Below are 25,949 nucleotides of genomic sequence, written 5' to 3'. Positions count from 1 at the left end.
AGACATGCTTAAACTTTAAAATTCAAAGAAAGAAAAATGCAAATGGATACATCAGGAGTTTTTCTGCAAGTTCCACATTCTACTTTTGCTTACCACAATGGTGTCGGCTCCAATGACGATATCTGGAGTCTTGAGGTGCTTCTGTTGAAAAGGAAAATTCAGATTCTCTTATTGCCATTTTTTCAAGAAAGAGAGAGAGAGAGACATTAAGGGCTGCATTTTAAGACTCCGCCGCTGAAGTAGGCGGCGGACGTAAAGAAATGCGGCCCATGCGCACGGGGACTACGTCACGGTGCCAAAGCAATTTCAAACGCGGCAGGTCATTTGCATGGCCGCAGCGCCCGCCCGAGGACATGGAGCGGGCAGACGAGCTGTCGCCAGAAACAGCAATGTGTAGGCACCAGTGCCATTTTTAAAGGGCTTACAGCCCTCAATGTATATTTAAAATTTAAAGAGCCATTTAAAGTAAAGTTCTTCCAAAATGACTTGTCAATGCACTCTCCCACCACCGCCCCCAAATGGCATTTCAAAACATTCCTGCCCCTTCCCCCTCCGGAATACATGCCTCGCAAATGTGCACCCCCCCCCTCCAAGTTCAGCACCTTTGTCCTTTACCCCTACCCACCACCACCCCCGACCAATCCGCATCATTGCAACCCCGCTCCTCCCCGGTCCCCACTGGTATAGCACCACGTTTCCCCGAATGGAGATTCGAAGGCGCAGCATTGTCGGCCACTCGAATAAAGATTGGAACATGGTGGCTGAATTGCTGTGGCCTACATGGTAAGTAGACATTAATATATTTTAATGCTGGCCGCCACGAGGCCTCACCACCGCCGCCGAGATCGCTACAGGGCCTACCACCGTCGGGGTTGGTGGTGGGCCTCCTCCATACCAATCTTCATTGCTCCCCCCCACCGTTCCCGAAGGCGGAAGGACTTTAAAATCCAGCCCCAAGGATAAGCCACACATCTGCAATTAAATTACTTTTGGCAAAAACAATGCCAGTTGGCTAAATAGTTTTTCATTACAGTTTTTCAGAAATATTTAAATGTAACAAGAGGTGTTGAATAAAGCTAAGAATTTGTTTAGGTTATTGGTTATGAGCCATTATACTCGGGGGTTACCCATTACATTTTGCCTCTTCATAATGCTCAGTGATAGATTTCTAAGCATATTTTTAACCCATTGCCAAGAGTTAGGTGTACAGTAATATTTGCATAACACCTCAACATAAAACATCTCAAACAGCTTTATACAATTATTTCCTTTTGAAGGGTAAATTACTTTTCAAGAAAACTAAATTTTGTGGTTAAACGCCCTCTATTCCTGATGATGTGCCTTATGCATAGCCTCTAAAAGCACCTCCTACCCAGTCCCCAAAATATACATCTTGGTATCATCTTGGCCATGAGACTGCCAACAATCTGCCATAAACTGTGGCTGTTCAACCACAAGTTAAGAATGCACAATACTCAATTTATGCAGAATGTCCAGATTTTGCGGTGGAAACAATGGTGAGGGTATCAATGCTCATGTCATGGAAGTGTAAATCGGACAGCAACTTCTGGCGACTGCACATATAGTTAAACGCGGAAATCAGGAAGTTGCTGTCTGAGTTTCCCTACTCCTCCAGTTTTATTAGCACAATAAGTAATTTATGCCCAAAACCACTTACTCGCATTTTTTCCCACAATCTTACATGCTGGTTTAAGAATCAATTCAGTGATCAGGCCCCACTCACTGGTCAACATTGCGGAATTCTAGCCATTGTGCTGGTTCAGGAAGGCTCTTCGAACTGCATTAAATTTTCTTGTGCACCTCTTTAAAAGGTTTTCATGTCAAAAAGTATTTAATTTACTAAGAAATTGACTAGTGTACACCAACGAAAGTAGTAAATGGTTCACTGCAGTTTTTTTATAAAGTTACTTCAGTGATTTTAAATCAGGTTTCTCACAAGTACTAGACATTTACTAAAAACGCTTACTTTTGTGACAAATCCATTTTCAGCTGTTTCGATAAAATTGGACCAGGTTACCACACTTAAATACATCAAAAATAAACAATTGTGTTTTATTATGCTGCACGGTTACGCTGGTTCATGGAAGATTTTAGGTTTGTAATTATGCAAATGATCATCAGAAACTTAAACTGTGACGTAGCCAGCCCATATTGAGCACAATTTACTGGCTGCACCCAAAGCAAAAAATCTACCCAAATATTTTTTTTTTTTTAAACGGAGGGCGCACTTTAGTAAATTATAAATGCTACAATTAGCCGAGTGCGAAAGAAAAAGTGGGCTGAAAGCAGTGTTTAGTAATTTATTTGGCTCATCCCGTGGTAGTTGGTCACAGAATCCTGGGGTTGAAAGAAATTGAGCAATTTTATTAGGTAGCTTTGCGATGCTTGCACATTGTTAATGGTGGATTTCTTAACAGTCTATAATTGTGCGATTCAATGCTGCTACCTTAATAGATAGTGGCAATTTTAGCCATTGATGGATTTCTCAGGTTATGAACATATTTGAAGTGAGACATAGTTGATATACAAGTCTATGTCTGTATAATTGGGTCTATCATTTTGAAATTTGTCATAAGGTGAACGTCAGGCTACTGTAGCTCTTTATCCCAGAGTATTCTTTCAATCTGGCACGGAAAGGAAACCAGAATATTTATCAGTTAAAATTTTTTTTCGTCTGATTGTATTAATACTTTTCTTTCCAGTGTGTTTTACAACTTTATACTTTGCTTTTCTTTAGCACCGTTCATGTATATAGCTTATGACTTGCCACTTTTCTACTTTTAAGATGGTTATCTCAGTTATTATCTATTTCACATTTCAGCATCATTTTTCTTCTGAAGTATTTCTTGCGCAGCTAGCCATTCGACCACACCAACCTGCTACATCAACACCAAAGGCCCAGGCCCTGAAAATACACCATGAGATGCTGACCCTTTGGCTGAAATTTCTTCCTGTTACAGTTGTATAGGACTTTGGTTCGGCCACATTTGGAATACTGCGTGCAGTTCTGGTCGCCACATTACCAAAAGGATGTGGATGCTTTGGAGAGGGTGCAGAGGAGGTTCACCAGGATGTTGCCTGGTATGGAGGGCGCTAGCTATGAAGAGAGGTTGAGTAGATTAGGATTATTTTCATTAGAAAGACGGAGGTTGAGGGGGGACCTGATTGAGGTGTACAAAATCATGAGAGGTATAGACAGGGTGGATAGCAAGAGGCTTTTTCTCCAGAGTGGGGGATTCAATTACTAAAGGACACGAGTTCAAAGTGAAAGGGGAAAAGTTTAGGGGGATATGCGTGGAAAGTTCTTTACGCAGAGGGTGGTGGCTCCCTGGAACGCGTTGCCAGCGGAGGTGGTAGATGCGGTCACAATGGTGTCTTTTAAGATGTATCTAGACAGATACATGAATGGGCAGGAAGAAAAGAGATACAGACCCTTAGAAAATAGGCGACATGTTTAGATAGAGGATCTGGATCGGCGCAGGCTTGGAGGGCCGAAGGGCCTGTTCCTGTGCTGTAATTTTCTTTGTTCTTCTTCAGTAGAAGTATTAAACCATTTATTTCAAAGCATTAATTTGTTAATTTCCCATTGAAAAAATGTCAGGCTCCCATTGCAAACCCAAACAACTACATTGGTACTCCAACATACTAGAATCAGGCAATTGCTGGGCTTTTGGTGCAGAATTTGATCAGCTTATTACATACCAAGTGCATCCTCTTTGCCACCTCAAGGGCTTTTTCCTTTGCAGTTTCTTTTGCATAATCATATGGCATTTTGAAAGAGGATTTGTCAAGTGTCTCCTTAAACCATGATGGCACCACTTCAAACCTAAGACCCTGCAGGATTAAGAAAAAATTGAATTCAGAAAACTCTGGGGAAACACATAAAATGATACCAGGTTAAAAGGGTTAAATTATGAAGATTTGTTACATAGACTAGGCTTGTATTCTCTTTATTACAAAATATTAAGGGGTAATCTAATTGAGGTGTTTAAGATGAGATAAGAAAAAAAATGATCACAGGATCTGATAGAATAGATAAAGAGAGACATTTCCCTTGGTGTAGGAATCAGAACAAAGGGGCATAACCTTAAAATTAGAGCCAGACGATTCAGGGGGTGATGTCAGGAGGCTCTTCCTCAAAAGGTTGGTAGAGATCTGGAGCTCTCTCCCCAAAAAGCGAGAGAATAGGTTAATTGAAAATTTAAAAAACTGAGAATGATATTTTGTTAGTACATTAAGGGTTACAGAATCAAGGTTGGCAAACGAAGTGCATTTACAGATTGGCAATGATTTAACTAAATAGCGGAACGGACTCAAGGGCTGAATGGCCTACTCCTGTTACTGGCTCCTAATTGTTATTAACCCTTTAAACACTGAACAAATTTACTGTAGACACTCTTGCTGGGGCTACTTGGTTTTAATGCTGAAGGCATCTAAGAACAACAGTGTTGTGGCCTAGTCAAAATCAATAGTGTTGTGGATAAGAGTCAAATTAAAGTATAAAAACAGGACATAGGAGAAAAAGATAATGGGTTAAAAATACATTTAGTGGTTTAATGGTGAAATTGCATTAATAAAGTTACGCCGACTGTCTTTTTAAAAATTGTTTGTGGATGTGCGAAATGCTGGCAAGGTCACATTTGTTGCCGATCTCCAATAACCCTGAAGGTGGTTTCAGCACCAGAGTCCTACAGTATTGGTGCTCCCATGAGGTACAGAATTAGAGGATTTTGACCCAGCAATGGTGAAGTAAAACAGCGCTACAAAAAAATCTGAACTGTTGGATAACTTGAATTAAGTTTAAATCTCATAGTTAAGGATCCTCTAGGGAAGAGTAGCATGCTAGAATTTCAAATTCATTTTGAAGGCGAGAAACTGGAGTCCCACACTAGCGTTTTGGAGTTAAACAAAGGTAATTACATAGGCATGAGGACAGATTTGGCCCTAGTCGACTGGGCAGGAAGACTAAAAGGTAGGACAGTTGATGAGCAGTGGCAGATGTTGAAGGAGATATTCAATTCCTCCCAAATAGAATCTTTCTTCCTCTCTGGAATATATTTTAAGAGGGGAAAAAAACATCCATGGTTAAGCAAGGAAGTTAAGGATAACAAAGACAAATACTACGGCATACCATATTGCAAAGGCCAGTGGCAGGCTGGAAGATTGGGAAACTTTTAAACATCAACAAAGGGTTACTAAAAAAGTAATAAGAGCAAAGGTAAATGATGAAAGAAAACTAGCACAAAATATAAAAACGGATAGCAAAAGCTTCTATAAGTATATCAAAGGGAAGAGAGTAGCTAAAGTGAATATTGGTCCTTTGGAGGATGAGACAGGGACGTTAATAGAGGGAACACAGAAATGGCGGAGACACTAAATCAATATTTTGCCTCAGGCTTTTACAGTGGAGGACACTAGTACCATCCCAACAGCAACAGGAAATGCAGAGGTTATAGAAAGGGAGGAACTTAGAACAAATCACCACCAGGGAAAAAGTACAGAGCAAACTTTTGGAATTGAAGGCAGACAACTCCCCAGGGCCTGATGGCCTACATCCTAGGGTCTTAAAGGAAGTGGCAGCAGAGATAGTGGATCCATTGGTTATAATATTCAAATATTCCCTGGATGCGGGAAAGGTTCCAGTGGATTGGAAAAAAGCTAATATAACACCCTTATTCAAAAAAAGGAGGGAGGCAGAAAGCAGGAAACTATAGACCAGTTAGTTTAACATCTGTCGTTGGGAAATTGTTAGAATCCATTAAGGAAGTAATAGGACATTTAGAAAGTCAAAAATGCAATCCATCAGAGTCAGCAGGGTTTAATGAAGGGTAAATCGCGTTTGACTAATTTGCTAGAGTTCTTCGAAGATGTAACAACCAAAGTGGATAATGGGGATTCTGTAGATGTAGCATATCTGGATTTCCAGAAGGTATTTGATAAGGTGCCGCACAAAAGGTTTATACACAAGGTAAGATCACATGGGATTAGGGGCAGTTTATTAGCTTGGATAGAGGATTGGCTAACCAACAGAAAACAGAGAGTCGGGATAAATGGGTCTTTTTCTGGCTGGCAAGATGTAACTAGTGGGGTGCCCACAGGGTTCGATCCTTGGGCCCCAACTATTTACAATCCATATTAATGACTTGGATGCAGGGATAGAAGGTACTATAATCAAACTTGCAGAGGACACTAAAATAGGTGGGATAGTAAGTTGCAATAAAGAAATAAGAAATTTACAAATGGATATGGATAGGTTAGGTGAATGGGCCAAAATTTGGCAGATGGAGTTTAACGTGGATAAGTGTGAGGTTATCCATTTTGGTCGGAAGAATAGAAAAGCAAATTATCTAAATGGAGAGAAACTTGAGTGCTTTGGTGCAGAGGGATCTGGGTGTCCTTGTGCATGATTTACTGAAAACTAGTATGCAGGTGCAGCAGGTAATAAGGAAGGCAAATGGAATTTTGGCATTTATTGCTAAAGGAAGAGAGTGTTGTTGCAACTGTACAAGGCATTAGTGAGACCACACCTGGGGTACTGCGTACAGTTTTGGTCCTCTTACTGGAGGAGGGATGGAGTTGCACTGGAGGCAGTTCAGAGGAGGTTTACCAGATTGATTCCAGAGATGGGGGAGCGTGTCTTATGAAGAAAGATTGAGCAGTTTAGGCCTTTACTCTCTCGAGTTTAGAAGAATGAGAGGAGATCCAATTGAGGTATACAAGATGACTAAGGGATTTGACAAAGTAGACATAGAAAGGATGTTTCCTGTTGTGGGGCACTCTAGAATGAGAGGTCATAGTTTTAGGATAAGGGGTGAAAGATTTAAAACAGATGTGGAGAAATCACTTCTCTCAAAGGATTGAGAGTCTGTGGAATTCACTATCCCAGACAGAGTGCAGTGGATGCGAGGACATTGAGTAAATTTAAGGAGAGGATAGACAGATTTTTAATTAATAATAGGTTGAAGAGTTATGGAGGACGGGCAGGAATGTGGAGTTGAGGTTAGAATCCGATCAGCCATGATCTTATAGAATGGCGGAGCAGGCTTGAGGGGCTGAATTGCCTACTCCTCCTAGTTCTTCTATGAATTAGGAGCAGGAGTAGGCAATTCAGCCACTCGAGCCTGCTCCGCCATTCTATAAGATCATGGCTGATCGGATTCTAACCTCAACTCCACATTCCTGCCTGCCCCCGACAACCTTTCACCTCCTTGCTTATCAAGAATCTATTTACCTCTGCCTTAAAAATATTCAAGGACTCTGCTTCCACCGCCTTATGAGGAAGAGCGTTCCAAAGATTCACAACTCCATGAGAAAAAATTTCTCATCGGTTTTAAATGGGCGACCCCTTATTTTTAAAACAGTGACCCCTAGTTCTAGATTCTACCACAAGAGGAAACATCCTTTCCACATCCACCCTGTCAAGACCCCTCAGGAGCTTATATGTTTCAATCAAGTCACCTCTTACTTTTCTAAACTCCAGCCTAGCCTGTCCAACCTTTCCTCAAGACAACCTGTCCATTCCCGGTTTTAGCCCAGTAAACCTTCTCTGCACTGCTTCAATGCATTTACATCCTTCCTTAATTAAGACCAATACTGTACACAGTACTCCAGATGTGGTCTCACCAATGCCCTGTACTCTCTACTTTTGTATTCAATTCCCCTTGTAATAAATTATAACATTCTATTAGCTTTCCTTACTTGCTGTACCTGCATACTCACCTTTTGTGATTAATGCATTGGAACACCCAGATCTTTGTGCATCTCAGAGCTCTGCAATCTCTCACCATTTAGAGAATACATGTCTTTTTTATTTTTCCTGCCAAAATGGACAATTTCACATTTTCCCACATTATACTCCACTTGCCAGACTTTTGCCACTCACTTAACCTATCTGTATCCCTTTGTAGTCTCCTGTGTCCTCTTCACAACTTACTTTCCTACCTATCTTTGTGTCATCAGCAAATTTAGCAACCGTACCTTTGGTCCCTTCATCCAAGTCATTTAAAATGTTGAGGCCCCAAGCACTGATCCCTGTACCACACCACTTGTTATATCTTGCCAACCAGAAAATGACCCATTTATACCTACTCTCGGTTTCCTGTTAGCTAGGCAATCTTTTATCCATGCCAAAATGTTACCCCCTACACCATGAGCTTTTTTGTTCCACAATAACATTCGATGTGGCACCTTATCAAATGCTTTATGGAAGTCTAAGTACAGTACATCCACCAGTCCTCCTTTATCCACAGCATGTTACTTCTTCAAAGACGTCCAATAAATTGGTTAAACATTATTTCCCTTTCACAAAACCATACGGATTACCTTCAATTTTTTTTAAACTGCCCTGCGATAACGGCTTTAGTAATAGCTTCTAACATTTTCCTTATGACAGATGTTAAGCTAACTGACTTGCAGCTTCCTGCTTTCGGTCAAAGCAGGTGGGCTGTCTGCCACTTTCTCACTGCTGGCAAAATGGTATGGCGGAGGGAAGGCATCGGGCACAACACCCAAACAATTTTGTCAGCCTTTCCGCCTCCCAACCCATCCCCAGAGGGCTGATAAAATTCAGCCCAACGGTTCAGGTTGATGATCTGTCATCAGAACCTCTCAAGGTTGTTGCACTCCCTCTTCTTTGGCCTCCTTATCTCGAGAGACAATGGATAAGCGCCTGGAAGTGGTCAGTGGTTTGCGAAGCAGCGCCTGGAGTGGCTATAAAGGCCAATTCTAGAGTGACAGGCTCTTCCACAGGTGCTGCAGAGAAATTGGTTGGTCGGGGCTGTTACACAGTTGGCTCTCCCCTTGCGCCTCTGTCTTTTTTCCTGCCAACTACCAAGTCTCTTCGACTTGCCACACTTTAGCCCCGTCTTTATGGCTGCCCGCCAGCTCCGGCGAATGCTGGCAACTGACTCCCACGACTTGTGATCAATGTCACAGGACTTCATGTCACGTTTGCGGACGTCTTTAAAGTGGAGACATGGACGGCCGGGGGGTCTGATACCAGTGGCGATCTCGCTGTACAATGTGTCCTTGGGGATCCTGCCATCTTCCATGCAGCTCACATGGCCAAGCCATCTCAAGCGCCGCTGACTCAGTACAGTGTATAAGCTGGGGATGTTGGCCGCCTCCAGGACTTCTGTGTTGGAGATACGGTCCTGCCACCTGATGCCAAGGATTCTCCGGAGGCAGCGAAAAAGGAATGAATTGAGACGTCGCTCTTGGCTGACATACGTTGTCCAGGCCTCGCTGCCGTAGAGCAAGGTACTGAGGACACAGGCTTGATACACTCGGACTTTTGTGTTCCGTGTCAGTGCGCCATTTTCCCCACACTCTCTTGGCCAGTCTGGACATAGCAGTGGAAGCCTTTCCCATGCGCTTGTTGATTTCTGCATCTAGAGACAGGTTACTGGTGATAGTTGAGCCAAGGTAGGTGAACTCTTGAACCACTTCCAGAGCGTGGTCGCCGATATTGATGGATAGAGCATTACTGACGTCCTGTCCCATGATGTTCGTTTTCTTGAGGCTGATGGTTAGGCCAAATTCGTTGCAGGCAGCCGCAAACCTGTCGATGAGATTCTGCAGACGCTCTTCAGTGTGAGATGTTAATGCAGCATCGTCAGCAAACAGGAGTTCCCTGATGAGGACTTTCTGTACTTTGGTCTTCGCTCTTAGACGGGCAAGGTTGAACAACCTGCCACCTGAACTTGTGTGGAGGAAAATTCCTTTTTCTGAAGACTTGAACGCATGAGAGAGCAGCAGGGAGAAGAAAATCCCAAACAGTGTAGGTGCAAGAACACAGCCGATTTCACGCCACTCAGGATAGGAAAGGGGTCTGATGAGGCGCCGCTATGCTGAATTGTGCCTTTCATATTGTCATGGAATGAGGTGATGATACTTCGTAGCTTTGGTGGACATCCGATCTTTTCTAGCAGTCTGAAGAGACCACGTCTGCTGACGAGGTCAAAGGCTTTGGTGAGATCAATGAAAGCAACGTAGAGGGGCATCTGTTGTTCGCGGCATTTCTCCTGTAGCTGACGAAGGGAGAACAGCCTGTCAACGGTCGATCTCTCTGCTTGAAAGCCACACTTGGCCAGCTTCTGGAGCCTTTTTAAAGCGACTCGAGCGAAGACTTTCCCCACTATGCTGAGCAGGGAGATTCCACGGTAGTTGTTGCAGTCACCACGGTCACCTTTGTTTTTATAGAGGGTGATGATATTGGCATTGCACATGTCCTGTGGTACTACTCCCTCATCCCAGCACAGGCAAAGCAGTTCATGGAGTGCTGAGAGTATAGCAGGCTTAGCACTCTTGATTATTTCAGGGGTAATGCTGTCCTTCCCAGGCACTTTTCTGCTGGCTAGAGAATCAATGGCATTACTGAGTTCAGATTTTGTTGGCTGTACGTCCAGCTCATCCATGACTGGCAGAGGCTGGGCTGCATTGAGGGCGGTCTCAGTGACAACATTCTCCCTGGAGTACAGTTCTAGGTAGTGCTCAACCCAGCGGTCCATTTGCTTGCGTTGGTCAGTGATTGTGTCCCCGGATTTAGATTTGAGGGGGGGGGGGGGGGGGGGGGGAGGATCTTCTTGATGGTTGGCCCAAAAGCTCTCTTAATGCCATCATACATTCCTCTGACGTTTCCGGTGTCTGAGGCCAGCTGAATATGACTGCATAGGTGTTGCCAGTACATATTTGCGCAGCGCCTGGCTGTTCTTTGTGCAGCGCGTCTGGCTGCTTTAAGAGCTACAGATGTTAACGCGCTGGGGGCTTTCTTGTAGTTCAGCAGTGCAATGCACTTAGCGGCTATGACAGGGTTCCAGCTCTTCAAAGTGAGATTGAAACCAGTCTGCATTCCGCTTCACGTGTTTGCCACAGGTGGTCATAGCTGACTGATAGATGGCGTCTCTGATGTGGGCCCACTTGGTCTCTGCATCCCCTGTGGGAGTGCTTTGAAGGGCTTTTTCAAGTGAACCTTCGACTGCATGTCCACAAATCCCTGAAGGTGGCTGGACAGGTCGATAAGGTGGTCAGGAAAGCATTGGGGATACTTGCCTTATTAGCTGAGGCACAGAATATAAAAGAGTTGGGAAGTTATGCTGCAATTGTATAAAACACTAGTTAGGCCACAGCTGGAGTACTGCATGCAGTTCTGGTCACTGCACTATAGGAAAAATGTGATTACATTAGAGAAGGTATAGAGGATATTTGAGGATATTGTTGGCCTGGAGAATTTTAATTATGAGGAAAAACTGGATAGACAAGGGTTGTTTTCATTGGAACAGAGGAGGCTGAGGGGAGACCTAATTGAAGTGCATAAAATTAAGAGGAATCTAGATAAGAGTGGATAGAGAGGCCCTCTTCCCCTTAGTTGAGGGGTGCATAACCAGGGGCCACAGATTTAGGGTTGGAGGTTTAAACGGCATGAGGGAAAACATTTTCACCCAGAGGATTAAGAGGATCTGGAACTCACTTCATGAAAAAGGGTGGTAGAGGCAGAAACCATCAAAACATTTGAAAGGTACTTGGATATGCACTCGAAGTGCCGGAACCTACAAGGCTTTGGACCAAGAGCTGGAAAATGGGGTCAGGCTAGATGGCTCATGTCAGCTGGAATGGACATGATGGGCTAACTGACCATTGTAAATTGGTGATTCTCGGAGTAGTAGATTTGCCCTTAACTAGCTACATGCAAAGAAGTGTCCCATTAGCACTGAATTTTCATTGATACTTTCAGGACAATGAAGGATTTCAACTTGTGCTACAATGGAGGAAAGTTTCATCCATCATTAAAACTTCCATAAAAGCAAAATACTGCGGATGCTGGAAATCTGAAATAAAAACAAGAAATGCTGGAGCCACTCAGCAGGTCTGGCAGCATCTGTGGAAAGAGAAGCAGAGTTAACGTTTCAGGTCAGTGACCCTTCTTCGGAACTGACAAATATTAGAAATGTCACAGGTTATAAGCAAGTGAGGCGGGGGTGAGGCAAGGGATAACAAAGGAGGTGTAGATTGGACATGGCCACATAGCTGACCAAAAGGTCATGGAGCAACGGCAAACAAAATGTTAATGGTGTGTTGAAAGACAAAGCATTAGTACAGATAGGGTGTTAATGGACTGAAGATTAAACAGCAGCAAGTACAAACATGAAAAAAAAGTGGGTAAGCAAACTGAACAAACTAAGATGAAATGAAATAAACGCAAAAAAAAAAATTTGTAAAAACTGTAAAAAAGAAAAAATAACTAAAAATAAAAGTAAAATGGGGGACCCGTCATGCTCTGAAATTATTGAACTCAATGTTCAGTCCGACAGGCTGTAGTGTGCCTAATCGGTAAATGAGATGCTGTTCCTCGAGCTTGCGTTGATGTTCACTGGAACACTGCAGCAATCCCAGGACACAGATGTGAGCATGAGAGCAGGTGGGGGGGTGGGGGGGAGGAGAAAAGTGTTGAACTGGCAAGCAACTGGAAGTATTAAAACTTCCACGTTTTCCCTTGGTTACTACGGAGTAATAGTTTATATCAAAAGTGCTGTGTTTCTCTTTTTGCCTGCACCCTCACCAAAGAAAAACACAGCATGTTTAATGGTGTTAACACTCACTCCCTCTCTGGGTACAAACCATAAACTTGTGAAATTTTCCAGTATTGGTCAAATGTGCTTCAGTCACTCACAAATCCAGACTCTTGTTCAGATATTTTACTATTCCAATGATCCTGTACAGAAACAATTCTGATTAAGCATTACTGCTAAACCCCAAGGTTACACTCTCCTGTCCCAAAGGCATTAATTACATAGGATATACAGCACAGAAACAGATCATTCAGCCCATCTTGTATGCACTTTAGTCCATACTCCACAAGTTTCCTCCCATTCTATCTACCTCATCTTCAGGCTTTCAGCATACCTTTCAATTTTCTTCTCTCTCATGGGCTCATTTCCTTTTGAAATCATCTAAGCTATTTACCTCAACCATTTGATGTGTTTACAAGTTCCACATTCTAACCACTTTGAGTAAAGAAATTTCTTATATCCCTATTGGATTTATCATCTTGCATTTATGGCCTCTTTGAATTTCCTCACATGTGGAAATATTCTCTCCAGATCTACCCTATCCAACCCATTCATAATTTTACCAACTTCTATCAGCTCATCTCCAAGTCTACTTTTTTCCCTAAAAGGAGAAAAGCCCCAACCTGTTCAAACTTTATTAACTGTGATCTCTCAGTTGTGGTACTATCCTTGTAAAGATTGTTTTGTACTTTCTCCAATGTTTCTATCCTCTTTTAATCCCTAGATCCCCTTGCTCTTCTACCTGTTACGACCAGGTGAGGAAAAAGGTTTAGGGGTTCGCTTTCAGCCTTCACCTAGTCTGACTGTGACAGGGTTTAATTTCAAACACACCGTGTTTTGAGCTCCCCCTTGGTGAATCCTTGACCACCACTTTCCAATTATAAGTCAAAGAAACAAGCACAAACAGGCTTTCTTTGGTTTAAAGAAGAAAAGTCAAATTTATTAAAAAAACTTAAAACTCTAATTCGGTTAACGCCACTGATACACACCGCGCCCCACGCTAGCATGCACACATGATATGCACCTGCAAATAGAGACAGAAAAGAGAAGAAAAATAAAGTGAAAAAAATTTGAGGCAATCTCTAGAGGGGGGTTTGTTACTGTGCTTCGAGCTTGCTATAGTCCTTGCTTGTAGGTAGATCTTGCTTTTCATTGGGGCCCAGTATTTTTCTTGAAGCTTGTGACTGTAGGCGACTTTTCTCTCTTGGGGTTCATATGTCTTCAATGGATTCCGAAGCTGGTGAGAGAGAGCAGACAGGAGAGGCTGCAACAAGCCAGCCACGAGATGTCTTTTCAGTCCAGGAGCAAGCAACTTTGAGTTCAAATTCTCTGTGGCCAAATTAAAACTCTCAGTTCAAAACTCTAACAGCCAGTTAGTCATGTGACTAAACTGGTCTGACCATATCTTCTGTGTATTGGGGAGCAGGGACTGGTTCCTTTGTTCCAACACTGTCTGCTAGCATGCAGAAGTATCTTTCCGCTGAGGGGCCTGGCAATTCCTTGTGATAGGCCCTCTTTTCTTCCCAGCAACAATTTTAAGTTTAATGCCCATGTGGTGAAATTAATATGCCTCATTCTTGGCAGGTGGGGGCCTGCATGACATACCCAATTCAGTGTTTTTTTTAATATAAAGTGTAGGTGATGTTTCCATTTTTCTGACCAAAGTGCATCACCTCGCATTTATCCATGTTCAAGTTCAGTTGCTGCTTAACTGCCCAATCTGCAAGTTTTCTAATGTATTACGTATTTTGTTGCATTTTTCCTCACGGTTAGCTCTACCCACCCATTTTGGTATCATTTGCAAATTTTGATAGTTATTTACTCCTTAATCCAAGTCATTCATACAAATTATGAACAACAGTGGTTCAAGTACTGCTCCTTGTGGAACACTGCTTTCTACCTTCCTCCAATCTAAATAACTGCCCTTTATTCCTACTCTCTGGCTAAAAACAGAAACCAATTTGCTATCCATTCAGCTTTTTGTCCCTTGACTCCACCTTTGTCATGATTAATCCACAGGTTCTAGAACCTTTTCCATACCATGGCCAATATTTGTGAGAGCACCTTGACAGGCTAATAAAAAAAGTCATTAAATAGTGTCCAAAGCCAATGAAGGGCATAGATTTAAGGTAACGGGAAAAAGAACCAGGCAAGCGGAAAAGTTTTTTTTTTTAAATGCCACATTGTTATAATCTGGAATGCACTTCTTGAAAAGGTGGCAGAAGCAGAATCAATAACAACTTTCAAAAGAGAATTGGATAAATACTTAAAATCATAGCATGGCCTCCTTTTGTGCTGTAACTATTCAGTCCGTCGTGTCCTTGTCAGCTAAAGTGCAAACGTGAAGGGAAAAAATTTTACAGGGTTAAGAAGAGCAGAGATTCGAGACTGACTGGATAGCTCTTTCATAGAGCTGGTAAGGGCACGATGGGCAGAACGGCTTCCTTTTGTGCTGTATGATTCTAAGTGCAATCACTGTTGTAATCCAGGAAACACAACAACTAATTGGAGCACAGCAAGGACCCAAAAACAGCAATTGAGTAAATGGCAAGATTTTAGGTGTTGATTGTAGGTTAAATGTTAGTCAGGATACCAGGAGAACACCCTTGCTTCTCTTTGAATAGTGCCCAGGATCTTTTACTTGCATTTGAGAGAAAAGATAGTTTAACATCTCATCCGAAAGTAGACACATTGGACTGTGACCTTCTGACTCGGGAGAATGCTGCACCTGAGCATAGCCTGAAATCTAATTTCCTGCCAATACTAAATATCAAGATTCAAAAATTTATAGCTATTTGGAAAAGTTACCACAGGGTGGGCAGAGCTCATGGAATTGTGCTTCTGCAAGAAGTCAAAAGCCTGAAATTTCCAATTATGTTTAACACAGGTGTATAATCCAGTTATTTTAAATGAATTGCCATTGATGTAAAACTGATCAGAAAATCTAGAGCAAATTTTTCAAGAAGGAAGGACGAGAAGGAAGAAAGTTGGCAAGAAATCTAAAAAATAAACAAGGATGTACAAAATTGAAAATGAGCTCACTAAGTACAAATTTCACTAGGTGGGATATTTAACTTGGCAAGAACAGTTAAAAGCAAATACATACAGTTATTACGTCATTTGCTAAAACCACCTTTAGTATGTAGTAAAACGGATGATATTTTAAAGCGTTACTATGTGGAGTTTAAGCAAAGAACACTACAGAAAATGTGCTAAGCATTTTCAATGTCTATACAGCTAAATGAGATGAAATACAAACATTGGCCTTCAATAACTTAACTCCTCAAAGCCCAAGCTGGACATGACTTGAACAATGCACCTATATCTACCTTTAGACAAGATACAAGGAAAAAAAACTGTTGCCACATTGGCAATCTTTCACTCACACTTCCCTGAACTTCTCTCTACTTTTCCTCCAAAGGTCCAAATACACAATTTTACCCATTTTTATTCTTCTGTTCAAATCATGACTCATCAGATCATCATCTACTCTAATTCACTCTTTCCTAAGACTGCCATAGTTTGCAAGACATTTTAACCGCCTCAATCTTTTCTTCCTATTATTTGCAGGCTTTTAATAAACTCAGTTTACATCACTTAATGACTACATCTATGTCCTATTCTTGAATGTTGATAACCTTGCCTTGGTACATCTGTACATTTGGTTTGGTGTCTTTTATAAAACAAAAGCTAAATGACTTCAGAGATAGTGTATTTCATAAAAATATTCTAAAGACTAACTTCCAAAATTAAAAAAAAGCTGACTGTACAAGATACAGGTGTGCACTAAGCAAATAAATTTTTTATTCATTCAGGAATGTGGGCATCGCTGGCTAGGCCAGCACTTATTGTATTTATATAGTGCCTTTAACAGCATAAAATGTATCAAAGCTCTTCACAGGAGCATTATAAAGGAAAATCTGACACCGAGCCACTTAAGATGATGTTAGAGCAAATGACCAAAAGCTTGGCCAAAGAGGTAGATTTTAAGGAGTGTTGTAAAGGAAGAAAGAGGGGTAGGGAGGCAGAGCAGTTAAGACAGAGAACTCCAGAGCTTAGGCCTTTGCAAATGAAGGTAAGGCTGCCAAGGACGAAGCAAATAAAATTGGGGATGCTCCAAAGGCCTGGATTTGTGCAACACAGATATCTGAGGAGTGGAAGAGATAACAGAGACAAGGAAGGGCAAGGCCATGGAGGAATTTGCAAACAAAGATTACTAAATGTCAGATATTAATGAAGTAATCTAGCAAGTTGAAAAAACATTTTCAATCTGAACTACTATAGAATGAATACTGTGCTACTACATGGTGGAAGTCTTGACATTTCATTTTCAGCAATATTGCATTACTGAGTTTTTAAACTACTTTATTTCAGTGTGTAAAGTATGGCCACAGGTGAACGACTGTACTTACAACATTGTTCAAAATTTCTCTTCTACGTGGTGAAGCACTGGCAAGGACCACAAGTTTCCCAGCGAGTTTGGAAATGACTGGATTCAACACCATGATGTTTTTATTTTTCAGTTTGCTCACCTTGGTCTACAAAGAAAAAATGAGGCATGATAAACTATGTAGGCAGGTGCATATTATATGAACTTTGACTCATACCCATTTACACCAGGGCCATCCAAAACCTGCAGCACGGATGTCATAGGTGCATGGGTTATTAACCTGAAACATGAGCCTATCATTTCAGCTGCTAAAGCTCCTGCCAGATATCTCCAAACTGTGATTGAACTGGTATATTTCAACATTGCTTTATCATCTTCAACAGAAGAAACAGGCAGAGACATATTAATGTCCCAAATATGGTTAAAATTTTAAAACACTTTCAAAGCTTTTGCAATATTTCGAGCAATTTTCAGCAAAGATATAAAAGCAAATTTCAGAGTAATCCAAAAATGTAGAATTAAAGTTTAAGCATGCTATTTTTGTTCACTGAGCGGATATTTTTACTTAAATCTAAAGTTTACATAAAACTTTATATTGCTTATTTCACCGTGAAAGCCAACAAGAAATGCAAGATGAGTCTGCAGCCTGCACTAAGAACCCAGAGTGAACTCCAAACTCACAAACTAAGACCTGCTTGGTCACATTCCTTTAAGGTCCAGCTAACACAAATTAAATACACAGTGCCACCTTATTCCTAACCAAAAGTCATCGACCTGAAACATTAACTCTGGTTTTCTCTCTCCACAGATGCAGCCAAACCAGAGTACTTGCAGTATTTTCTGTTTTTATTTCTAACAGAAAGACACTCACTAACAGACAGGCTGCAGTCTGTTCAAAGCGGTGTAAAGAGGTTTGTCATTGCGGCCCACTCCTTGTCCAGCCTTCACAGGACATTGCTCGCAGTTCAACAGCCAAGCTCTTCCGCCAGCGATACCCCTCCTCAGTAACAACCCTGCAAACCCCGGACGGATCCTACTCCTTCCCGCTCTCCAGTCCTTCTCCTCCTCAACCTTCTCCACATCCCCCTCCTACTGCCGCGCCACTCACCTATTGTCATAGGAAATGAAGTTCACTGCGCACGCGTGAGGCGGAACCCCGTTGATTATATGTGCGCAGGCGCCGGGGGTAGTGTTATTGGGGAGAGGTGTCCAGTGCGCCTGCGCCAGTGGCTCATCTACCTACCAGGCTGAGATGAATCATTTAATTCACTGGGAGTGTGATTGGCATGTGGTCCAGATTGTGAGGGGCTTCAGAGAGTACCTTGAATTAGCTTATCTGGAGCTGAAAATTCACTTGAAGAAAACTATAATTGAACAGTTATGTGCATAAGTCCGACACCGGAAATATCAGAGGAATGTATTATGCATTAAGAGAGCTTTTGGGCCAACCCTCAAGAAGATCGCCCCCTCAAGTCTTAATCAGGGGACACGATCACTGACCAATGCAAGCAAGTGGACTGCTGGGTGGAACACTACCTAGAACTGTACTCCAGAGAAAATGTTGTCACTGATACCGCCCTCAATGCAGCCATGTCTCTACCAGTCATGGATAAGCTGGACGAACAGCCAACAAAATCGGAACTCAGTGATGCCATTGATTTTCTAGCCAGTGGAAAAGCCCCTGGAAAGGACGACATTACCCCTGAAATAGTCAAGAGTGCCAAGCCTGCTATACTCTCAGCACTCCATGAACTGCTTTGCCTGTGCTGGGATGAGGGAGCAAAAGCACAGGACATGTGCGATGCCAATATCATCACCCTCTATAAGAACAAGGGTGGCCGTGGTGACTGCAACAACTACCGTGGAATCTCCCTGCTCAGCATAGTGGGGAAAGTCTTCGCTCGAGCCATTTTAAAGAGACTCCAGAAGCTGACTGAGCGTGTCTACCCTGAGGCATAGTGCGGCTTTTGAGTAGAGAGAGCCACCATTGACATGCTGTTCTTCCTTCGCCACCTACAGGAGAAATGCCACGAACAACAGATTCCCCTCTATGTTGCTTTCTTGGATCTCACCAAAGCCTTTGATCTCGTTAGCAGACGTGGTCTCTTCAGACTACTAGCAAAGATCGGATGTCCACCAAAGCTACTAAGTATCATCACCTCATTCCATGACAATATGAAAGGCACAATTCAGCATAGCGGTGCCTCATCAGACCCCTTTCCTATCCTGAGTGGCGTGAAACAGGGCTGTGTTCTTGCACCTACACTGTCTGGGATCTTCTTATCACTGCTGATCTCAAATGCGTTCAAGTCTTCAGAAGAAGGAATTTTCCTCCACACAAGATCAGGTGGCAGGTTGTTCAACCTTGCATGTCTTAGAGCGAAGACCAAAGTACGGAAAGTGCTCATCAGAGAACTCCTCTTTGCTGACGATGCTGCATTAACATCCCACACAGAACAGTGTCTGCAGAGACTCATCGACAGGATTGCAGCTGCCTGCAACGAACTTGGCCTAACCATCAGCCTCAAGAAAACGAACATCATGGGACAGGACATCAGAAATGCTCCATCCATCAATATCGGTGACCACGCTCTGGAAGTGGTTCACCTACCTAGGCTATCACCAATAACCTGTCCCTCGATGCAGAAATCAGCAAACGCATGGGAAAGGCTTCCGCTGCTATGTCCAGACTGGCCAAGAGAGTGTGGGAAAATGGCTCACTGACACGGAACACAAAAGTCCGAGTGTATCAAGCCTGTGTCCTCAGCACCTTGCTGTACGGCAGCGAGGCCTGGACAACGTATGTCAGCCAAGAGCGACGTCTCAATACATTTCATCTTCGCTGCCTCCAGAGAATCCTTGGCATCAGGTGGCAGGACCGTATCTCCAACACAGAAGTCCTGGAGGCGGCCAACATCCCCAGCTTATACACTTACTGAGCCAGCGGCGCTTGAGATGGCTTGGCCATGTGAGCTGCATGGAAGATGGCAGCATCCCCAAGGACGCATTATACAGCGAGCTCGCCACTGGTATCAGACCCACCGGCTGTCCATGTCTCCGCTTTAAAGACATCTGCAAACACGACATGAAGTCCTGTGACATTGATCACAAGTCATGGGAGTCAGTTGCCAGTGATCGCCAGAGCTGGCGGACAGCCATAAAGACGAGGCTAAAGAGTGGCAACTTGAAGAGACTTGGCAGTTGGCAGGAAAAAAGTGCAAGGGGATAGCCAACTGTGTAACAGCCCCGACAACCAATTTTATCTGCAGCGCCTGTGGAAGAGTCTGTCACTCTAGAATTGGCCTTTATAGCTACTCCAGGCACTGCTCCACAAACCACTGACCACCTCTTGGCACTTACCCATTGTCTCTCAAGACAAGGAGGCCAAAGAAGAAGAAGTCATTGAAAGTGGCAGGACAGGTTGAGAGCGCAATTACTAAAGCATGTAGTATCCTGGGTTTTATTAACAGGGGCCTGGAGTACAAGAGCAAGGAGGTTATGTTAAACTTGTGCGTGGCACTATGCGGCCTCAGCTGGCGTATTGCGTGCAGATCTGGGCATTGTGCTTTCGGAAGGATGTGAAGGCATTGGGGAGAGTACAGAAAAGATTCACGAGAATGGTTCCAGGGATAAGGAACTTCAGGTACGAAGGCTGAGAGGTAATTTGATAGAACTATTCAAAATCATGAAGGGTCTGAACCGAGTAGATCGGGAGAAACTGTTTCCACTCGTGAAAGGATCAAGAACAAGAGGCACTGATTTAAGGTAATTGGCAAAAGAAGCAATAGCGACATGAGGAAAAACTTTTTTATGCAGCAAGTGGTTAGGATCTGGAATGCTGCCTGAGAGTGTGGTGGAGGCAGGTTCAATCAAGCCATTCAAAAGGGACCTAGACTGTGATCTGAAAAGGAAGAATATGCAGGGCTATGGGGAGAAGGCAGGGAATGGCATTAGGTGAATTGCTCATTCGGAGAGCCGGTGCAGACACGATGGGCCGAATGACCTCCTTCTGCGCTGTATCAATACTGTGATATATGGATAATTCAAGAAGAAAATTGGATTTTTCTGTTATAATATTTTTGGGAACAGCAGTATAGTGATTGTTACTGGACTAATGATCTGGAGATATGAGTTCAAATCCCACCACAGCAGCTGGAGAATTGAAGTCTAGTTAATTAAATAAATCTGTAATGAAAAGCATGTAGCTGTAATAGTGACCATGAAATTAGCAGATCTTTATAAAAACCCACCTGATTCATCAATGTCCTCCTTCACAGGAGGAAATCTGCCATCCTTAAGCAGTCTGGCCTGTATGTGACTGCAGACGACTGTAATCTGGTTGACTCTGAAATTGGCCTAAATTATCAAAAAGGCAACTCACCACTACCTTCTCAAGGGAAATTAGGGATGAGTAATAGATGCTGGCTTTCCAGCGACTTCCTTATCCTGTGGGATAAGATCAGGGATAGGGTTTGGTGAGATCCCACCATTTGCCAAGGCCAAAAGCAGACATAGGGTGGGATTTGAGTTCTGAGGCTTGCTTTGCTGGGGTTGAAAAATTATTAGAAGTAGACCTCAACTGAAGTCATTAATGCTACTGCATCATGAGACAAAGAAATGAAAAAAATCATTTTAGATGAACAGAATTTTCAGTTTGTGCTTTTTTTTTTTAGTTTTAGTTTTTCAGTTTTACATGACAGAAATCTCAAGGCATCCTTTAAAGCAGATAGTCTTGTCTGAAGCCAGTGAGTAAATAAAGAACATATGAGCAGGAGTAGGCCATTTAGCCCCTTGAACCTGTTCCATCATTTATTGAGATTGTGACTGATCTGTATCCTAACTCTCATTACTCAACTTGGCTCCTTACCCCTTAATACCCTTGTCTATAAATCAAAAATCTGTTGGTCTCAGAGCATTTAATACACTTTGTGGGAGAGAGTTATACACTTCAACCACTCTGTGTGTGAAGAAGCATTTCCTACTGTCTCCTGAGTTTCCTTGCCTGGATTTTAAGGTTGTGTTTGGGTGGCACAGTGGCGCAGTGGTTAGCACCGCAGCCTCACAGCTCCAGTGTCCCAGGTTCGATTCTGGGTACTGCCTGTGTGGAGTTTCCAAGTTCTCCCTGTGACTGCATGGGTTTCCGCCGGGTGATCCAGTTTCCTCCCACAGCCAAAGACTTGTAGGTTGATAGGTAAATTGGCCATTGTAAATTGCCCCTAGTGTAGGTAGGTGGTAGGAGAATTGTGGGGATGTGGTGGGGAATATGGGATTAATGCAGGATTAGTATAAAATGGGCGGTTGATGGTCGGCACAGACTCGGTGGGCCGAAGGGCCTGTTTCAGTGCTGTATCTCTAAATAAATAAAAATTAAATAAACTGTACCTGAGGCTCAGGAGTACCACTCTTGCCTTTAAGTCACAAGACTGTCAAGTCCTACTCTGGAGAATTGAGCACATAATCTAGGCTGAGCGAGTGCTGCACTATTGCAGGTGCAGTCTTTAAGATGAGATGTTAAATAAAGGCTCAGTCTGCCCTCTCAGGTGGATGGAAAAAATTCCATGGCTCTATTTCAAGGAAGAGCAAGGGTCCTTTGTGTCCTGGTCAACATTTATCCCTCAACCATCATGACTAAAACAAATTATCTGGACAATATCACATTCCTGTTGTAGGGCCTTGCTGTGCACAAATTGCATGTTTCTTATGTTACAACAGTGACTACATTTCAAAAAGTACTTCATTGGAAAAGCACTTTTGGACTTCCTGAGATTGTGAGAGTTCCTATATGAAAGCAAGGTTTTACTTTCTTTTTCCGAGATTCCCCCGCCAATAGAGAAAATTTCTAAGCGTTCTTACAATTCATTTAGGGGGTCAGCTGTGGCTCAGTTGGTAGCACTGTTGCCTCTGACTCAGAAGGTTTTGGGTTCAAGTCTCACTCCATGGCCTGAGCACAAAAATCAAGGCTGACACTCCACTGTCATAAGTGCTGTCTTTTGGATGAGACATTAAACTGAGACCCCATCTGCCTTCTTGGGTGGATGTAAAAGATCCCATGGTATTATTTTGAAGAGGAGCTGGGGAGTTCTCCCCAGTGTCCTGGCCAATATTTATCTCTTAATCAACATCACAAAAACAGATTATCTGATCATTATCACATTGCTGTTTGTGCATGTTTGCTGTGCACAATTGGCTGCTGTGTTTCCTATATTTCAACACTGACTACAATTCAGAAGTACTTAATTGGCTGTAAAGCACGTTGAGACATTTGGCGGTTATGAAAAGTCCTATTTCAGCGCAAGACTTTCTTTTCTTTCAAAACCGTAAACACCTCAATCAAGTCACCCCTTAATCTTCTATATTCCAGGGAATGAAAGACTTTATTTAGTCTGTCTTCTGTTACAACCAACCGCTCCAGTCAAAGCCCCCAATCAAAATATACATTTCTGATTGTGGTGGGAGAAATGCACAGTTAATTCAGTCGGGTCCCTCCACAGATCACCTAACATATCATTTTAAACTTTTCAAATTAAAGAAAGACCCAGCCAAATTGTGCCCTCTATTAACCCCCGTATGAGGCTAACCAAACCAGGTGTCTTTAAATCAACAAATTAACTGTTTAATTAAAAAAACTAAATTCTTAAACACTACTAACATATAAACGACATTTAAAATAGAAAAATTAGAGTCCTTGCAGATTTACGCGCCAGCCAGATGTGGAACAGTCCAAGATTGCTTGAAGTCCTCACAAGTGTCCGATGGGGAAAAAAGGTTCTTCAACAGTAGAACAGTCCGTAGTCTAATTCAACAGTAAGTGATGCTTTCCTTCTCCAGCGATGAATTTCAACAATTAACAACTTGCAAACACTTTTTAATGAATCAATTTGGCTTTATAATTTTTGAGGGATAAAAAATTGTCACAGTCTAACTTCCCTTCCTTCAGTTTAAATTATCAGAGATCTCTGTTTTGGTTTGACTTTTTAGAATTTTGAGTGAGAATAATAAATAAACAGACGAAATTCTCTTCCTTCAGTTTAAATGGTCTGAGAGCACTTCTTTCAGGTGCTAACACACAGCTGCCTGACTGTTTCTCCAGTTAGAACAGTCTGTCTCAACTAAAAAGCCAGTTCAAAAGGTAATTGCAACATTGTATATCCGGTCCTTGGTCTCTGAATGGCTGTTGCCGTGTAACCAGGATGCATTCTTTCAAGCTGGTTGGTTCCCTCTCCATATGCTTGTATCTAACAGCAACCAAAATGCACTTTCTCTAACTCCTGAAGCTTGCTGGTTCTTAAAACAGTACGGCTCCTTTTCCAGCCTTAAAGGCACACCACATTCTTCCTGAAAAAAAACTACAGGATCATAACACTTCATAATTAACCCTTGAAATCTTGGTAACATTCTGGTGGATCTGCTCTGCACTCCTTCCAAGAACTAATGAATAAGGTCGGAGTATGTGGAGTCGAGACAATTAGCAGACACTGTTGTTCACAATTTATATTAACAATTTAGACTTTGGAATCAATTTCTATGTAAATTGGGGGAATAGTCAATACTAAGGAGGACTCCAACAAAGCTACAAGAACACATTAATAAATTTGCAGAATGAGCGTACAATTGGAAAATTAATTTCAACATAGATAAGTGTGCGATATTACATTTTGATAAGAAAAATAAAGAGGTCAAATATTACTTGGAAAATAAGAATCTAACTGGAGTCAAGGAAGAAAGGGAGTAAAAATACACAAATCCGGAGAAGTTGTGATGCAGATTAATAGGCCATAAAAAAACAAAAGCAAACGAGGGTTTATTTCGAGAGGGATAGAATTGAAAATTAGAGAGGTTATGTCAATCATGTATCAAACTTTGGTTAGACCGCACTTCAAGTACTGTATATAGTTTTAGTCTCCATATTATAAAAAAGATATAGAGGCACAGGAGATGTTACCAGAAACGCAAGGTTATATCTATCAAGAAAGGGTGAACAAACTGGGTCTCTTTTCTTTTGTAAAGAGAAGGCTGAGGGGTGGCCAGATGTAGGTCTTTAAAGTGATAAATGCTTTTGATAGAGTAGATGCAGAAACAGTGTTTCCACTTGAGCAATACGAGAGGCCATCAATATACGTTAGACACCAAGAAATCATACAAGTAATTCAGAATAAACTTCTTTACTCAGAGAGAGCAAGAATGTGGAACTACCTACTACAAGGTGTAGTTGAGGAGAAGAGTATAGATGCATTTAAGGGTAAGCTAGATAAGTATATGAGGGGGAAGGGAATTGAGGGTTATGTTGATAAGTTTAGATGAGGAAAGATTGAACAGCCTCGAGTGGCGTGTAAATGCCGGTATGGACTGGATGGGCTGAATGGTCTGTTTCTTTGCTGTATATTCTATGTCATTAGAACATAGAACATTACAGCGCAGTACAGGCCCTTCGGCCCTCGATGTTGCGCCGACCTGTGAAACCATCTGACCTACACTATTCCATTTTCATCCATATGTCTATCCAATGACCACTTAAATGCCCTTAAAGTTGGCGAGTCTACTACTGCTGCAGGCAGGGCGTTCCACGCCCCTACTACTCGCTGAGTAAAGAAACTACCTCTAACATCTGTCCTATATCTATCACCCCTCAACTTAAAGCTATGTCCCCTCGTGTTTGCCATCACCATCCGAGGAAAAAGACTCTCACTATCCACCCTATCTAACCCTCTGATTATCTTATATGTCTCTATTAAGTCACCTCTCCTCCTCCTTCTCTCCAACGAAAACAACCTCAAGTCCCTCAGCCTTTCCTCGTAAGACCTTCCCTCCATACCAGGCAACATCCTAGTAAATTTCCTCTGCACCCTTTCCAAAGCTTCCACATCCTTCCTATAATGCGGTGACCAGAACTGCACACAATACTCCAGGTGCGGCCGCACCAGAGTTCTGTACAGCTGCAGCATGACCTCGTGGCTCCTAAACTCGATCCCCCT

At 42.4% G+C, this 25,949-nt stretch overlaps 1 protein-coding gene across 4 annotated transcripts in view; it reads right to left on the bottom strand.

Annotated features, from left to right (window-relative positions):
• The window catches only part of asmtl (acetylserotonin O-methyltransferase-like), a 49,340-nt gene extending 31,220 nt beyond the window's left edge, over positions 1 to 18,120 (bottom strand). The window contains exons 1-4 of one of the 4 annotated variants that reach the window (XM_068033208.1): positions 18,086 to 18,120; positions 17,000 to 17,125; positions 3,724 to 3,855; positions 94 to 141 (exon numbers count right to left, since the gene is read on the bottom strand). In XM_068033208.1, coding sequence (XP_067889309.1) covers positions 94 to 141; positions 3,724 to 3,855; positions 17,000 to 17,092 — 273 coding nt within the window. In that variant the 5' untranslated portion in view covers positions 17,093 to 17,125; positions 18,086 to 18,120. The other 3 variants (XM_068033207.1, XM_068033210.1, XM_068033209.1) reach the window with 3 other exon arrangements.
• Between the last annotated feature and the right edge of the window lie 7,829 nt (positions 18,121 to 25,949).

This window comes from Heterodontus francisci, chromosome 6 (assembly GCF_036365525.1).
Source record: "Heterodontus francisci isolate sHetFra1 chromosome 6, sHetFra1.hap1, whole genome shotgun sequence".
Classification (NCBI taxonomy): Eukaryota; Metazoa; Chordata; class Chondrichthyes; order Heterodontiformes; family Heterodontidae; genus Heterodontus; species Heterodontus francisci.
The sequence above is the reverse complement of the archived record's forward strand: the minus strand, read 5'-3'. Positions and strand labels throughout refer to the sequence as shown.